Raw genomic sequence first — 17693 nt, forward strand, 5'->3', positions numbered from 1 at the left:
CAGTGGAATGACAGGGGCGTCATCTCTCCTTACAGACTGCTGTGAAACGACTATGGACACCCCTGCACCAAAGCCTCCAAAGGGCTCCTCAGTGGAGAAGCCTTAGGTGAGGCCCTGACTCTTGATGGGTATTAGTGTCGATTGGGGAGAAGCTGACACAGCAGCCTTGGTCTTTGATCTGGCTCTCTGAGCTTTGTCAGCAGGCTCACTAGCTACAGCGGCCGCCAACTGTTATCTCCAGAACTATGCCCTTTCTCATTTTTCACCTGTGCTCTCACAGCGATAAGATACTCTGCACAGCTTCTAGGAACTTCCAAAGGGTAAATGATCCCAAAAGTAAAGACTTCATCAACTGGTGAGTTAATTTATCCTCTAGTTAGGAGACAGCTGAACTCAACCCACTTTGTTGTTGTTGTTGGTTGAGACACGGTCTCACTCTCACCCAGGCTGGAGTGCTGGAGTGCAGGGGCCCGATCACGGCTCGCTGCAGCCTCAACCTCCCAGGCTCAAGTGATCCTCCCACCTCAGCCTCCCGAGTATCTGGGACTACAGGCGCATGCCACCATGCCCGGCTAATTTTGGAGGTTTTTGGTATTTATTTGTAGAAATGAGGTCTCCTTATGTTGTCCAAGCTGGTCTTGAACTCCTGGGCTCAAGCAATCCTTCCACCTCAGCCTCCCAAAATGCTGGGATTACAGGCATGAGCTACTGCACCTGGCTCAGGTCTGTCTCAAGTGGATTTGTCACTCTAAATTCCAAAATGTTTCCCTCCCATCAGGTCTACTCTTTAAAACTGGAGTTGTCCCATCTGAGTTCACATAAGTAAAATGACTCTTGGCTCCAGGCCTCTTGTAGAGACCTTGAGCTGAATATGTTACTAGGTACCCACGGATGTGCACATCATTAAATACAGGATAAAATGTGGAGCCAGATTGAGAGTCTTAGCCAAACACTGAGGGGGAAATAGGCAGGGCTGGCAAAGAGCCACCTATTGTAAATTTGGTAAATAAATGGCTCTCCCCAAAAAAGGCTCTGGGTGTACTTCATATTGTTGTTAAATCACCAGGGAGAGAAAAGAGTAAAACAAAACACATTCTCAGATGAACAAACAAAGAACGTAGTTAAGAGAAACTCTGCCTAACACTGGTGCTGAGTGATTCTCAGCTTGGATTGGACTCCTTCGGAGAAGGTGGAAGAGATGACATACTTCTCTGTTGTCTCATTGCTGTAAAACTCATGTCCAATACTGTTGGCACACACTCCTATTTTAATTTGTTACTAACGAAAAATATCCTAGCCGGGCACGGGGGCTCAAGCCTGTAATCCCAGCACTTTGGGAGGCCGAGACGGGTGGATCATGAGGTCAGGAGGTCAAGACCATCCTGGGTAACCCGGTGAAACCCCGTCTCTACTAAAAAATACAAAAAACTAGCCAGGCAAGGTGGCGGGCGCCTGTAGTCCCAGCTACTCGGGAGGCTGAGGCAGGAGAATGGCGTAAACCCGGGAGGCAGAGCTTGCAGTGAGCTGAGATCCGGCCACTGCACTCCAGCCTGGGCGACAGAGCAAGACTCCATCTCAAAAAAAGAAAAAAAAAAAGAAAAGAAAAATATCCTAATTTAATTGTTTCTTACTGTCCAAGTTAAGGTTGAGAAAGAAAAAAAAAAAAATCCCAGGCCAAATAGCTCTGATGAGGTTGTTTTGTTTTTGTTTTGTTTTGTTTTTTTGAGCCAGAGTCTCGCTCTGTCGCCCAGGTTGGAGTGCAGTGTGGCGCCATCTTGGTTCACTGCAACCTCTGCCTCCCAGGTTCAAGCGATTCTCTTGCCTCAGCCTCCCAAGTAGCTGGGATTACAGGTGCCCACCACCCTGCCCAGTTAATTTTTGTATTTTTAGTAGAGAGAGGGTTTTACCATGTTGCCCAGGCTAGTCTCAAACTCCTAACCTCAGGTGATCCACCCACCTTGGCCTCCCAAATTGCTGGGATTACAGGCGTGAGCCACCGTGCCCAGTCTCTAATGAGGTTGTTAAGGTAAGAATTTATCAGCAAAATGAACTTTAAATCATGTGTAAACTTTAATAATAGTTCATTCTACTGTGTGTTTCCTTGCTTCCCGGTTGGTAAATACTAATTCATACCCATGATGTATTATTTTTAAAATACTATATAGCCCCTAAAGCTTGCTGCAAATATCTATCCACCTCCTATTTCTTACAGTTCCTTGATTCAATGTCCTGTTAGTTTCTTGATCTGACTGTTCAGTTTCGTATTCTGAATTCTTGTTTCATGTTTAAAAAAAAGAAAAAAAAAAGTGTGAGTCTTCTTCTGTAGAAATGAGGTCTGTAGAAATGAGGTCTACAGAAATGAGGTCTACATTACAGCCTGATTCTGTAATAGTAATTGAAGAGTCAGTGTTACTTTTCTGTAAATGTTTCTTTGACATCTCTGATTTATTTGATTGCTGAAATCTAATTTCTTCCTCTTTTTCCTTTGAAAAAGTAGGTCCCTTCCACTTGCTTCGTTGTGGTGAGCCCTGAGCAATGTCTAGAGATTGATCTTCCAGCAGACAGTGGACCGATTCCAGGAAGGTTTTAGTACCCGGCCTGTCTTTGCAGTTCTGCAATCCTCAGAGTCTCCAAACTCTGATGCTAGCATTTACATTTTCCTGTGCACAGGGACAAAACTACGAAGACTTTTTGCTGCAAAACGAAAACCCACTGTCTGATCTACCTTGTAACTGCTGTCTACTTTATATACTCAAATAGCTGTGTTTAGGATCGAAATGGTCAGGTCTGGAATATACTGCAATAGATACTGCAATTCACAAGCAATTTTACGGAAGAAGCACCCAAACTCGACTCTAAACTATGTCTGCCTTTCCTCAAGAGTCACTTCTAAACTTTTTTTCACAACACACATTTTTCATAGTTGTAACCTTTCCATTTGGTGTTTTGTTTTGGGGTTCGTCACTTAATCTAAACTACACATTCCCCAGAGCCAGCAGAGGCTACATTCCTGTCATTTAAAATCATTTGCTGGTGTTTTCCTTATGTCACTATACCATAATTTGCTGAGCCATTTCCTTATTTGGTATTTGGATTATTTCCAATTCTTCACTCTTATAAATAGCGGCACAGCAACATCTTTGAACAAGTTACATTTTTTCCCTTTTGGGTTATTTCCTTGGGGTATATTCCCAAAACTGGTATTGCTGGGTCAAAGGTTTGAAAAGTTTCATAACTCTTGTTACCCACTGCCAGAATGTTCTCCATGCAGATTGCGGCATGTTTGAGCATTTCAAATGTTTAAGTAGGTTTCCCACGATATAAAATAATATTAACCATCATCTTTTTTTCTGATTCTTCCATAACCTTCATGAGGGAAGGAATTGCAAAATTTCAAAACAAAATAAAAATAAAGATGGAAAAGCACTATTTCTGTAGCCAGAGATGAGCCCTTTTAGGCTAGCTTGATTGTAATGTCAGCTGATGAGGATCTGAGACTCAGATAGTTTTCCGGAGAATTTAAACCCTACTAGTGGCAAGCAATCAGGAAACCTTGTTAAGAAGAGTAGATAGGGAGGCAAAAAATAATAAAAAAGGTTGCATTCTCTTTGCTCAGCTACCTTTTTTTTTATTTTTTGCCTTTTTTTTTTTGAGACGGAGTCTTGCTCTGTAGGCCGGGCTGGAGTGCAGTGGCCGGATCTCAGCTCACTGCAAGCTCCGCCTCCCGGGTTTACTCCATTCTCCCGCCTCAGCCTCCGGAGTAACTGGGACTACAGGTGCCTGCCACATCGCCCAGCTAGTTTTTTTGTATTTTTTTAGTAGAGACGGGGTTTCACCGTGTTAGCCAGGATGGTCTCAATCTCCTGACCTCGTGATCCACCCGTCTTGGCCTCCCAAAGTGCTGGCATTACAGGCTTGAGCCACCGCGCCCGGCCTGCTCAGCTACCTTTAGAGTAATGTCCCCAGCAGAGAGAAAAATAAACTTTCAGTGCCTTTCAGATTCAGGTTATCCATTATCTTTAGGTGACTTCTAAGGATTGTGAATGCTTGCAGACCTTGATCTACTTGGCTTAAGAACTGAAAGGTTTTTTGGTTTTGGTTTTGGTTTTTATTTTATTGAAACAGGGTCTCACTCTGTCACCCAGGCTGGAGTGCAGTGGCGCAATCATGGTTCACTGCAGCCTCCACCTCCTGGACTCAAAGGATCCTGCCACCTTAACCTCCCAAGTAGCTGGGATCACATGCACGTGCAACCATACTGGGCTTAAATTTTTTTTTTTTGAGACAGAGTCTCGCTCTGTTGCCCAGGGTGGAGTGCAGTGGTGGGATCTTGGCTCACTGCAACCTCTGCCTCCTGAGTTCAAGTGATTCTCCTGCTTCAGCCTACCAAGTAGCTGGAATTACAGGCGCCTGCCACCACACCTGGCTAATTTTTGTATATTTAGTAGAGACGGGGTTTCACCATGTTGGCCAGGCTGGTCTTGAACTCCAGGTCTCAAATGATCTGCCCGCCTTGGCCTCCCAAAGTGCTGGGATTACAGGCGAGAGCCACCGCACCTAGCCTTCTACTCTTTATTTTGAAAAACAGCAAATTTAAAAAATGCAATGGTTCTCAATCAGCCTGGGCAACATAGTAAAACCCATCTCTACTTAAAATACAAAAAATTAGCCAGGCGTGCTGGTACACATCGGTAATCCCAGCTACTCGGGAGACTGAGGCAGGAGAATCATTTGAACCAGAGAGGCAGAGGTTGCAGTGAGCCGAGATCATCCCACTGCACTCCAGTCTGGACAACAGAGTGAGACACTGTCTCAGAAAAAAAAAAAAAAAGCAATGAATTTCTGTATATTCTTCATGTAAATCACCAACTACAGTATTCACATGTTGCCACATTGCTCTATCACTCTCTCACCAGATATGTGTACATATTCTTGGTTTTTGATCATTTCAGCAAAATTTACAGTCATCATGGCCTTTACTTCTAAATAACTTCATGCATCTCCCAAAAGCAAGGACATTTTCTTACATAGCCACAATAACATGTGTTCTTTTATAAATGAACCTCAGTTTCAAAAAAACAAACTCAGTTTAAGAAAAACAAAAAATTAAAAATAAACTGAGGCAAATTAAATATTTTCTGTTTCAATACCTTGCACCCTGGGTTCAAAGACCTCCTTGCTCACTGAAGCTCACCTGCCCTACTTGCCACTCGTCCACACCCCGGAGCTGTGGCCCATCCCTGCTGGGGAACATTCCGGAAGACCCTTGACTACTTGGCTCTGCTGAGCCTCAGCTTCCTGCTGGGGCTTTGAATGTCTTAGTGCCAATCTACACATTTCCTTCCTTCTCTGAAAGCCAACAAGTTGATCATTCAATTAACAGAACACTTAGATTACTGTCAAAGTTAACATCTTTATTTTATTACTGTAATAAGAAACTTTAAACTCTAAAGGTTTCAAATTATTTGTTCATAAAATCCCTTATGATTATTACTTATGTAAGCAGGGTCCATCTTTTAATTTAATAATTTTTCAACTGGAGCAATTCGTTCATTTCACATTTATCAAGCATCTACTATATTCCAGGCATTTCTGGAATTTACATAGCTAGTACAGGCCAAGCGCGGTGGCTCACGCCTGTAATCTCAGCACTTTGGGAGACCGAGGCAGATGGATCACCTGAGGTCAAGAGTTCAAGACCCACCTAGCCAACATGGTTAAACCTTGTCTCTCCTAAAAATACAAAAATTAGTCGCACCTGTAATCCCAGCACTTTGGGAGGCTGAGGTGGGCGGATCACGCAGTCAGGAGATCAAGACCATCCTGGTTAACACGGTGAAACCCCATCTCTACTAAAAATACAAAAAATTAGCCGGGAGTGTGGCGGGTGCCTGTAATCCCAGCTGCTCCAGAGGCTGAGGCAGGAGAATGGCGTGAACCCAGGAGGCGGAGCTTGCAGTGAGCGGAGATCGCCTCACTGCACTCCTCCGGCCTGGGCGACAGAGCGAGACTCTATCTCAAAAAAAAAAAAAATTAGCCTGGCGTGGTGGCATGTGCCTGTGGTCCCAGCTACTCGGGAGCCTGAGGCAGGAGAATCACTTGAACTCAGGAGGCAGAGGTGCAGTGAGCCAACATTGCGCCACTGCTCTCTAGCCTGGACAACAGAGCGAGGCTTTGTCTCAATAAATAAATAAATACATACATACATACATAAATACATAAATAAATAAATAAAATAGCTAGTACATTTGAACAACTACTATGTCCCAGGTACTGGGACACCTAGGTTAATCCTCACAATGATTTCTATTCCAATTTTCCAGATGCATAAACTAAGAAGTTAAGTAACTTGCCCAACACCCAGGCAATCTGCCTCCATCTGGAACCTGTGTTCACAGGCACCAGGTAACACTGCTGGGCGAGCCTCAGGGGAAGCTCTTCTGTGGGGCCAGCAAGAGCACCCACACTGCTGAGATAGAGGGGACTCTTGCCTTAGGTGGGGCTGGTTGTTTCTGAAGGAAGGACTCCCCCAAAAGGCAATTCCATTTTCCCAGCTTCTGTGCTCTAGCAGATAAAATCGATAGCAGCAAAAAAAAGGCACCTCTGTGTGTGTGTAAATTTTTCTGAAAAATTGACAATGCAGTCAACCTTAACTTGGCTTCTAGGACATTCTCGGTGTTCTCTTCCCTCTGGTCATGCCTCCTCTGTCTCCTTCATCAACCTTCACCCTGGTTTTCCATGTCCCAGGACCTCAAGGCTCTATGCGGGTCCTTTTTCCCTCACGTCCTATCTGACATTTAAATTTCCCTCTGTGGCCAGGCACGATGGTTCACACCTGTAATCCCAGCACTCTAGGAGGCTGAGGTGGGCAAATTGCTTGAGTCCAGAAGTTCAAACCCAGCCTGGCCAACACGTGAAACCCCCGTCTTTACTAAAAATACTAAAAATTAGCCAGGCGTGGTGGTGCGTGCCTGTAGTCCCAGCTACTCAGGAGGCTGTGGCAGGAGAATTATCTGAACCCTGTCTGGGCAATCAGAGTGAGACCCTGTCTCAAAAAAAAAAAAAGGCCGGGTACGGTGGTTCACGCCTGTAATCCCAGCACTTTGGGAGGCTGAGGTGGCTGGATCACCTGAGGTCACGAGGTTCGAAACCAGCCTGACCAACATGGCAAAACCCCGTCTCTACTAAGTACAAAAAAGTAGCCAAGTATGGGGGCGCATGCCTGTAATCCCAGCTACTTGGGAGACTGAGGCAGGAGAATCACTTGAACCTGGGAGAGAGAGATTGCAGTGAACTGAGATCGCGCCATTGCACTCCAGCCTGGGCGATAACAGCGAAACTCCGTCTCAAAAAAAAAAGGAAAAAAAAATCCCCTCTGGATCCCGCAGGGCTCCATCTTTTCCACGCTGCTCTGCAGCCTGTGTTACAGCGACATGGAGAACAAGCTGTTTGCCGGGATACGGCGGGACGGGCTGCTCCTGCGTTTGGTGGATGACTTCTTGTTGGTGACACCTCACCTCCACCACGTAAAAAACTTCCTCAGGACCCTGGTCCTAGGTATCCCTGAGTACGGCTGCATGGTGAAATTGTGGAAGACGGTGGTAAACTTCCCTGTGGAAGACGAGGCCCTGGGTCGCGTGGCCTTTGTCTAGCTGCCGGCCCACGGCCTGTTCCCCTGGGGCGGCCTGCTGCTGGACACCCGACCCTGGAAGTGCCCAGCGACTACTCTAGCTATGCCCGGACCTCCATCAGAGCCAGTCTCACCTTCAACCAAGGCTTCAAGGCCGGGTGGAACATGTGTCCCTTGTGAACTCTTTGGGGTCTTGCGGCTGAAGTGTCACAGCCTTTTTCTGGATTTGCAGGTGAACAGCATCCAGACGGTGTGCACCAACATCTACAAGATCTTCCTGCCACAGGCCTACAGGTTCCACACGTGTGCACTCCAGTTCCCGTTTTCAGAGGTGAAGCCAGCTGGACTTCCTGGGTCAAGTGGGGCCTTGGAGAATTTTTCTGTCTTACAAGGAGGATTGTAAAACACACCAATCAGTGCTCTGTAGCTAGCAAGAGGATTGTAAAATGCACCAATCAGCACTCTGTAAAATGCACCAATCAGCACTCTGTAAAATGCACCAATCAACATTCTGTAAAATGCACCAATCAGCAGGAGTCTAAAAGTAGCCAATTGTGGGGGGGATTGAAAAAAGGGCACTCTGATAGGACAGAAATGAAACATGGGCGGGGACAAATAAGGGAATAAAAGCTGCCCACCCGCTAGCCCATCCCAGATCCCACCTACTAGAGGCGGTAGCAGACGTGCGTATCCGCTCTACCTTATGGGAGCTTTGTTGTGTTGCTCTTCACGTCACAATAAACTTTGCTACTGGTTATTCTTTGGGTACCCACATTTTTGGGTAAGAGCTGTGACGTTCACCATGAAGGTGTCTGCGCTTCACTCTTGAAGTCAGGGAGACCATGAACCCACCAGCAGGAACCAACTCCAGACGCAGTTTCATCGGTAAGTTTGAAAGAATTACCCGTTTTTTCTGCGCGTCATTTCTGACATGGCTTCCCTTTGCTACCCCATTCTGGAAAGCCAAGTAACACAGGAATGTCGCTGGGGGTCAAGGGCGCTGCTGGTCGTCTGTCTCTTGAGGCCGTGCAGTGGCCTTCCAGCTGAGGTTTACTAGACACCGTGTCACCTACGCCCACCTCCTGGGGTCGCTCGGGACAGCCCAGAAGCAGCTGAGTCGGAAGCTCCCAGGGACAACGCTGGCTGCTCTGGAGGCTGCAGCCAACCCAGCGCTGCCCTCAGACTTCGAAACCATCCTGGGCTGATGGCCGGCCGCCCACCCACAGCCCGGCCTAGCGAGGGCACCCCTAGCTCTCACACTGGGTTCTATGTCCAAGAGGGAGAGGGGCGGCCCACAACGAGGCCCGCACCGCTGGGAGTCTGAGGCCCGAGTGAGTGTCTAGCCGAGCCCTGAATGTCCAGCACACCCGCTATCCTCACTCCTCCCGGGCTGTCACTCGGCTTCACCCCAAGTCCCGCTCCTCTTCACCGGGAGCCCGGCTTCCACTCCCCACGAGGGAATAGTCCCTTACCTGACTTGCCGTTCTCCACTCATCACCCTGACTTTCTCTGATGTCCACCCCCACCATCCAGGTGGAGACCCCGAGAAGGAGGACCCTGGGAACTCTGGGAATATGGGGTGACCAAGGGTGTGCCCTGCACCTGGACGGGGGTCCCTGGGGGTTACACTGGGGGGCTGCGGGAGAAAATACTGAATCTGTTTTTCAGTTTTGAAAAAAAATCTCCTCTGTGCTGGGCATCTCCCGTTTGCCCTCCGTTCTGCCTCCCTCTCTGTTCTGCAGGCTGCCCTGGAGAACTGCAGCAGGCTCACTTTCCCTCGGTTTCCACATGGGTTTTGCCAGTGGGAGGCACAAGCAAGAGACCAGAGTGAGGCAGGGAGTTTATTCTTGAGGGGTCATTGAGCGTTGGTGGTGTTCCTTACTGAAGTCCACAGCTCCTATTAGAACACTCTCTCCACATAGCCCTCTCTCTCTGGCTTCCAGTAATCCTTCAGGCCTATTGTAGTAGCAGCTCCCAGTATGCTGGCCCCAGGGTACTGCAGCCTTTGTTGTGTTTCCTTTTGTAATATTCCCTGTCCAGACTAATCACCATTTTCTAGAGCTGTACATTCAACTACGCATTCAGCCTCTTGACTTGAATTTCACACAGGTGCCTCAAATTCAAAACATGCACACCTGAGTTTTGTTACCTGGGGTTTTTTGTTTTCAGACAGGGTCTCACACTGTTGCCAGGGCTGGAGTGCAGTGATATGATCATGGTTCACTGCAGCTTTGACCTTCCAGGCTCAAGAGATTCTCCCACCTCAGCCTCCTGAGTAGCTGGGACCACAGACACACACTGCCGCACCAAGCTAATTAAAAAAAAATTTTTTTATAGAGGCTAGGAGCAGTGGTTCACACCTGTAATCCCAGCACTTTGGGAGACTGAAACGGGTGGATCACCTGAGGTCAGGAGTCTGAGAACCAGCCTGGCCAACATGGTGAAACCCCATTTGTACTGAAAATACAAAAAATTAGCCGGGCACGTTGGCAGGCACCTATAATCTCAGCTATTTGGGAGGCTGAGACAGGAGAATTGCTTGAACCTGGGAGGTGAAGGTTGTAATGAGCTGAGATCGCGGCACCGCACTCCAGCCTGGGTAACGAGTGAAACTCCTTTTCAAAAAAAAAAAAGTTTTCATGAAGACAAGGTCTCTATGTTGCACAGGCTGGTCTTGAACACATAGACTCAAATGATCCTCTTGCCTCAGCCTCTCAAAGTGCTAGGATTACAGATGTGAGCCACCACACCCAGTTTAGATTCTTAATATTTTACCCCAAACTGGGTCATTGCTGGAATTCTGTGTCTTCATGAATGGTTAAGTCCATCCATCCCACATGCTATCTTCCTCCCCATCCATCCTCTACCATCAAATCCTCTTAATTTTACCCCTTAAATATCTCTAAAATTTCCCATTTCTGGCCATTTCTACTGCTGCCTGTCCCAGATCAAAGTCACCACCATCCATGGCAATGGCCTGCAATGGCCTTTGTTTGTTTTTGAGACAGAGTTTTGCTCTTGTCGCCTAGGCTGATGTTGGCTCACTGCAACCTCCGCCTCCCAGATTCAAGTGATTCTCCTGCCTCAGTCTCCCAAGTAGCTGGGATTACAGGCGGCCCGTTCCACCATGCCCAGCTAATTTTTATATTTTTAGTAGAGATGGGGTTTCACCATGTTGGCCAGGCTGGTCTTGAACTCCTGACCACAGGTAATCCACGCAACTTGGCCTCCCAAAGTGCTAGGATTATAGTCATGAGCCACCCGCCTGGCCGCAATGGCTTTTATAACCACTCCCTGCATTCACTCTCACTCTTTTCATATCCATTCACCAGAACACTGATGGAGTGATCGTTTTAAACCCAAACTCTGGAGACCGCGCTGGGTTGCCGCCGCCGCTGCCGCCATCGTGCCAGCCCCTCGGGTCTCCGTGAGGCCGGGTGACGCTCCAGAATGGGAGACAAGCCAATTTGGGAGCAGATTGGATCCAGCTTCATTCAACATTACTACCAGTTATTTGATAATGATAGAACCCAACTAGGCGCAATTTACATTGATGCGTCATGCCTTACGTGGGAAGGACAACAGTTCCAGGGGAAAGCTGCCATTGTGGAGAAGTTGTCTAGCCTTCCGTTCCAGAAAATCCAGCACAGCATCACCGCGCAGGACCATCAGCCCACTCCAGATAGCTGCATCATCAGCATGGTTGTGGGCCAGCTTAAGGCGGATGAAGACCCCATCATGGGGTTCCACCAGATGTTCCTATTAAAGAACATCAACGATGCTTGGGTTTGCACCAATGACATGTTCAGGCTCGCCCTGCACAACTTCGGCTGACCTCCTCTCAACTAGGCACTCACGCTGTTTCCTCCTCCCTCCTCTTCCCAATACTATTCCCACTCCTCCAGATGCTCCAAATATCATGCACAAATGAGCAGGGCCGCGGCGGGAGTGGGCGCAGTGCGCTGCTGCCACCGAGGTGTTGTGCATGATGTTTGGACGCTAGACTAGTTGCATCTGATGGGAGAAATTTGTGTTGTACCAGCGCATGCCTTGGAAAGACTTAAGTAATGCAAAAGGTTGTCCTTTTTTTTTTTTTAATCTACTGACAAGTTGCTCTAGTAACCCAAAGAAGTGAAGGAGAAAGCAGCTGCCTCACCGCCCAGACATTGATTTGTTCAGATGTTTCAATGCCTCATGATACAATAAAACCACAAAAATTTTCTTAAAAAAAAAAAATAAATAAACCCAAACTCTGATACCACATTCTTGCTTGAAACTTTTTAATGGATTATCACTGTTCTTAGGATATAAATCTTTATTACGAAAAATTTGACTGTGGGCGCTGTGGCTCATGCCTGTAATTCTAGCACTTTGGGAGGCTGAAGAAATAGGATTGCTTGAGTCCAGAAGTTTAAGACCAGCCTGAGCAACGTAGTGAGACCGTGTCTTTATTTTTTTTCTTTTTTGTGTGTTTTTTCATTTCTTTTTTTTTTTTTTTTAAAGATGGAGTCTTGCTCTGTTGCCCAGGCTAGAATGCAGTGGCTCAGTCTTGGCCCACTGCAACTTCCACCTCCCAGGTTCAAGCAATTCTTCTACCTCAGCCTCCCGAGTAGCTGGGATTACAGGCACACACCACCACACCTGGCTAATTTTTGTATTTTAAGTAGAGATGGGTTTCACCATGTTAGTCAGGCTGGTCTTGAACTACTGACCTCAAGTAATCCACCTGCCTCAGCCTCCCAAAGTAGTGGGATTACAGGAGTGAGCCACCACGCCTGGTCTCATTTCTTTTTGCATCTTTGTCCTTTTTTTTTTTTTAGTCTTTTATTTTCTACCCATCTCCATTTTTTAATTAATATATATACAAATTTTAAAAAGGAAAAAAAATTATACATGAATATTCAGAGCAGGATTATTCATAATAGCTAAAAAGTGGAAATAACTTGAATGTCCATCAACTAATGATAAATATAGCTTAGCCATACAGTGCAGCAGTATTTGGCCATGGAAGTAATGAAGTACGAATACATGCTAGTGTGTGGATGAACCTTGAAAACATATTAAGTGAAAGAAGCAAAGCACAAAAGATCGCATACCATATAATTCCATTTATCGAAATGTCCAGAGTAGGCAAATCCAGAGACAAAGTAGATTGGTGGTTGCCTAAGGCTAGATGTTTGGGGGAAATGGAGAGTGCTGAAGGCTGCAGGGTTTTTTTTAGGGTGATGAAAATGTTCTAAAATTGTGGTTATTGTACAACACTGTGAACATACTAAAAACCAATGAATTGTATTTTTTTCTTTTATTGATTTCTTTTTTTTTTTTTTTAAGACAGAGTCTCACTCTGTTGCCCAGGCTGGAGCACAGTGGCATGGTCATAGCTCACTGCAGCCTCAACCTCCTGGGCTCAAGATATCTTCCCAACTTAGCCTCTAGAGTATTGGGAATACAGGTACATACTACCATGCCTGGGTAACTTTTTAATTTTTCATAGAGATGAAGTTGCACTATGTTGCTCAGGCTGATCTCAAAATCCCGGCCTCAAGCAATCTTCCCACCTTGGCTTCCCAAAGTGCTAGGATTATAGGCATGAGCCACTGTGCCCGGCTGAATTACACATCATTTCATTTCAGTTCAGTTCAGTTCATTTTAGTTCATTTCGACGTAGTTTTGCTCTTGTCCCACAGGCTGGAGTGCAATGGTGTGATCTCGGCTCACTGCAACCTCACCTCCCAGGTTATGTTAATTAGCTAGATTGAGCCATCCCACAATATATACATATTTCAGAACATGTTGTACATGATAAATATATACAGTTTTTTTGAGACAGAGTCTCACTCTGTTGCCCAGGCTGGAATGCAGTGGCATAATCTCAGCTCACTGCAGCCTCCGCATCCCAGGTTCAAGCAATTCTCCTGCCTCAGCCTCCTGAGTAGCTGGGATTACAGGCACCCACCACCACGCCCAGCTAATTTTTATGTTTTTAGTGGAGACGGGGTTTCACAATGTTGGCCAGGCTGGTCTCAAACTCCTGACTTCAAGTGATCTACCCATCTTGGCCTCCCAAAGTGCTGGGATTACAGGCATGAGTCACTGCACCCTGCCTTTTATTTTCATTTTTATTTTTTTGAGATGAAGTCTCACTCTGTCACCCAGGCTGGAGTACAGTGGTGCAGTCTCAGCTCACTGCAACCTCCACGTCCTGGATTCAAGCGACTCTCCTGCCTCAGCCTCCCGAGTAGCTGGGATTACAGGTGTGTGCCACTGTACCCAGCTAATTGTTTGTATTTTTAGTAGAGACAGTGTTTCAGCATGTTGGCCAGGCGGTCTTGAACTCCTGGCCTCAAATGATCCACCTGTCTCTGCTTCCCAAAGTGCTAGGATTACAGGCATGAGCCACCTCAACCAGTTACCAAATTGTGCATTTTAAATGGATGAATTTTGTGCTGTGTGAATTATATCTCAATAATGCTCATATAGCCTCTGAAAGCTTAATTCAACTGGACCTTGTCTACCGCACCTTACCTGGTCAACCTTAACCTCATTCCACAAAGCACAGCTCAATGTTCTCTTGGTTCCTCCAATGCAGCACACTGCAGCCCTCCTCCGAGCTTGGGCTTTTACACACCCCCCTTCTTAGAGCACTCTTCTGCCTCTTCACATGATTCATTCCTCCACATTGATACCACTTTCTCAAGGAAGCCTCCCTGCCCACCCACCCTGAGTGATGATCAAGTTCCTCTTCTGGGCCTGCCAAAAGCACCCCTTTTACTTTGCTCTGTACCAAACGTCACTTTGTGATTATTTGAATCATGTCCGTCTTACCCACTAAACTAGGCCCCATGAAGGCAGCTCCATGCCTGCTTTGCTCACCCTTGCGCTTAACCCCTGTGCCTAGCCCTGGCCTAACACATGAGGAGGCCTCCAGATATCTTGGTTGAATAATAAATGAGCACTGTATTACTGTTTGCCCCCAACTTGGAAAACAAATGATAGGTTCAACAATTCTAGAGCTGCACAAATGACTCAACAAAAACATGTTCGTAGGCACTCCCAACTTGAAATTAGAAGGTTGGAAACTCAGAGGAGGGAACAGGCTGAGATAGAAACATTGGCCTCTTCCCAGGAAAGTTCTCCCCAGGAGGTGGGGAGCAAACTCTCCGAGCAGCCAATTACTGGGAACTCATGACTAAGCCCTGTTGCTGTTTATCAAGATACAGACTGACTCTCAGAAGTTCTAGGGTGAAGCAAATCCTGCTTCAACCCCATGGGCTTTCAGTGTAGGACTTTTTTTGTTGGTGATCGCACACCCTACTGGTGGCTTAACCAATACATTGCCTCAGCCCCTGTGACACTCCAGCTCCCCATCCCTTTTATGATGCTTCAAGTATCATAAAAGCAGAGAAAAATCATATATCAGAAAATCATATATCAACTTTTTTGTTCTGAGGTCTTTCACACACTGAACTTACTTTAATCATAATTGTCAATTGTAAATAAATGTAATTACTATGTTCCTTTTTTTGATGTCAAATTGTTGCAATTTGGACAGTGTCTTCCTTATCCTTCTACCATTGCTGGCCTAAAATCCTTGTGTTCTAGGCCCATTCTAAATTGTCCTTGTTCCAAGACACAGAATCAGCCACCCCCTAAGAAGTCTCATTTCCTTTTGATGGGTGCATGAAAGTGGGAGGTTGGTGGAAGAAATGCTGTTAATGGGCTAGGTGCAGTGGCTTAGCCTGTAATCCCAACACTTTGGAAGGCTGAGGCAGGTGGATCACCTAAGGTCAGGAGTTCATGACCAGCCTGGCCAACATGGTGAAACCCCATATCTACTAAAAATACAAAGAATTAGCTGGGCGTGGTGGTGTGTGCCTGTAATCCCAGCTACTCAGGAGGCTGAGGCAGAATTGCTTGAACCCGGGAGGCGGAGGTTGCAGTGAGCTGAGATTGTGCCACTGCACTCCAGCCTGGGCAACAGAGAGAGACTCCATCTCAAAAAGAAAAGAAAAATGATGTGGCTGGGGCACAGTGGCTCATGCCTGTAATCCCGGTACTTTGGGAGGCCGAGGCAGATGGATCACAAGGTCAGGAGTTCGAGACCAGCTTGGCCATTATGATGAAACCCCATCTCTACTAAAAATACAAAAATGTGGCAGATGCCTATAATCGCAGCTACTCAGGAGGCTGAGGGAGTAGAACCGCTTGAACCTGAGAAGGGAAGGTTCAGTGAGCCAAGATTGAGCCACTGCACTCCAGCCTGGCAACAGAGGAAGACTCCATTTCCAAAAAAAAATGCTGTTAATGAACTGTATTTTAGGGTCAGAGCCAGGAAATTATATTTCTCTTAAAGGTTTTGGGTTCACAATAATGTTTCCAATTGAACTCTACGTTGTAATTTTTTTTCAATATGAAATATTTTCAGGCCGGGCCCGGCGGCTCATGCTTGTAATCCCAACACTAGGAGGCGAGATGGGAGAATTGCTTGAGACCCAGAGTTCGAGACCAGCCAGGGCAACATATCACAACCCCATCTCTATAAAAGGAAAAAAGATATAATTGTTTTCATTTATCTTATCTGCAATATTCCTTCATAGAGATTTAATCTTCACCCTCACTGCATTTCCTTTACTAGCCCTCATTTGCCTTGCCAACCACCATTATACCGTTACTTTGCTAATGGTGATGTCTGTTGGCTTGGTCTCCTTGTTCTGGTTGACCAGACTATACTCCTGTTACAAACAGCAGGAGAAACACCCCCCAAACACAGATACACACACATTGGAAGCCCACATGAATTTCACGCGCATCGTTTGAGGCAGCCTCCTGAGAGCCAGTCATCCAAGACAGTGACTGCTTCGGGAGTAAAACTAACAGTTTCAGGGAACTTGGTTGTTGTTTTACTGGGTTGACATTTGGGAAGTTGTTTAAGGTCTTTATTGCCCTGAGAGAGTATTTTAACTTAATTTTTTTTTGTTGAGACAAGAGTCTTGCTATGATGCTCAGGCTGCTCTCGAACTCCTGGGCTTGAGCAATCCTCCTGCCACAGCCTCCTGAGCAGCTGGGATTACATAGGTGCACATCACCATACCTGGCTGTTTATCTTGCTTTTTATCATTAGAAAAGTATCACACAAAGGAATTACAAAGAAGACTATTTCATTCAGAAATGTTGAAAACTACTGAAAAGTATAAAGATGAAACTAAAAATCACGCCAATCTCATCATCCAGAAATAACTGAGGGCCAAGGCGCAGTGGCTCACGTGTGTAATCCCAGCACTTTGGGAGGCTGAGGCAGGAGGATCACTGGAGCCCAGGAGTTCAAGACCTGCCTGGGCAATATAGAGAGACTCCATCTCTACAAAAATACAAAAGAAACAAATAACTGAAGCTAACATTTTGAAAAAAGAAGTAGGCCAAGCGTAGTGGCTCACGCCTGTAATCCCAACACTTTGGGAGGCCGAGGTGGGTGGATCACCTGAGGTCAGGAGTTCAAGACCAGCCTGACTGATAATGATGAAACCCCGTCTCTACTGAAAATACAAAAATTAGCCGGGCGTGGTGGCACTCACCTGTAATCCCAGCTACTCAGGAGGCTGAGACAGGAGAATTGCTTGAACCTGGGAGGCAGAGGTTGCAGTGAGCCAAGATCACACCATTGTACTCCAGCCTGGGCAACAAGAGTGAAACTTCATCTCAAAAAAAAAAAAAAAAGTACTGAGAATATGAAAAACCTTTTTTTTCTAGATCCATCAATGCCTCTTGAAGAGAGTATGAAAAATCAGTATGAAACTGAAAGAGCTACTGAACTGCAGACAAAAATTTCATCAGATACATCAGAGATTTCTCTAAAGGTTAAAAAAAATGTGAGAAATACTAAGAGTCAGTTGCCTGGTGTGGTGGCTTGCACCTATAATCCCAGCTACTGGGGAGGCTGAGGCAGAAGAATCCCTTGAACCCAGAAGTTAGAGGTTACAATAAGTTCTGATTGCACTACTGCACTCCATCCTGGGCCACAGGACAAAAAGACTGTCTCAAAAAAAAAAAAAAAAAAAAAAAAAAA

The 17693-nt window shown here is 46.1% G+C and overlaps 1 protein-coding gene and 1 pseudogene across 1 annotated transcript; both read left to right on the top strand.

Annotated features, from left to right (window-relative positions):
• The first annotated feature begins 245 nt into the window (after nucleotides 1-245).
• Nucleotides 246-8835, top strand: LOC111537696 (annotated as a pseudogene).
• Nucleotides 8836-11003: 2168 nt separating this feature from the next.
• On the top strand, nucleotides 11004-11866 carry LOC111537342 (nuclear transport factor 2). The gene has a single exon (XM_023204023.1). The coding sequence runs from the start codon at nucleotides 11081-11083 to the stop codon at nucleotides 11462-11464; it is 384 nt and encodes a 127-aa protein (XP_023059791.1). The 5' UTR covers nucleotides 11004-11080; the 3' UTR covers nucleotides 11465-11866.
• The last annotated feature ends 5827 nt before the right edge of the window (nucleotides 11867-17693 follow it).

This window comes from Piliocolobus tephrosceles, chromosome 16 (assembly GCF_002776525.5).
Source record: "Piliocolobus tephrosceles isolate RC106 chromosome 16, ASM277652v3, whole genome shotgun sequence".
Taxonomy (NCBI): Eukaryota; Metazoa; Chordata; class Mammalia; order Primates; family Cercopithecidae; genus Piliocolobus; species Piliocolobus tephrosceles.

Bases quoted from the DNA above. Each gene is read 5' to 3' on its own strand.
- LOC111537342 (XM_023204023.1), top strand. From the start codon at position 11,081: ATGGGAGACAAGCCAATTTGGGAGCAGATTGGATCCAGCTTCATTCAA.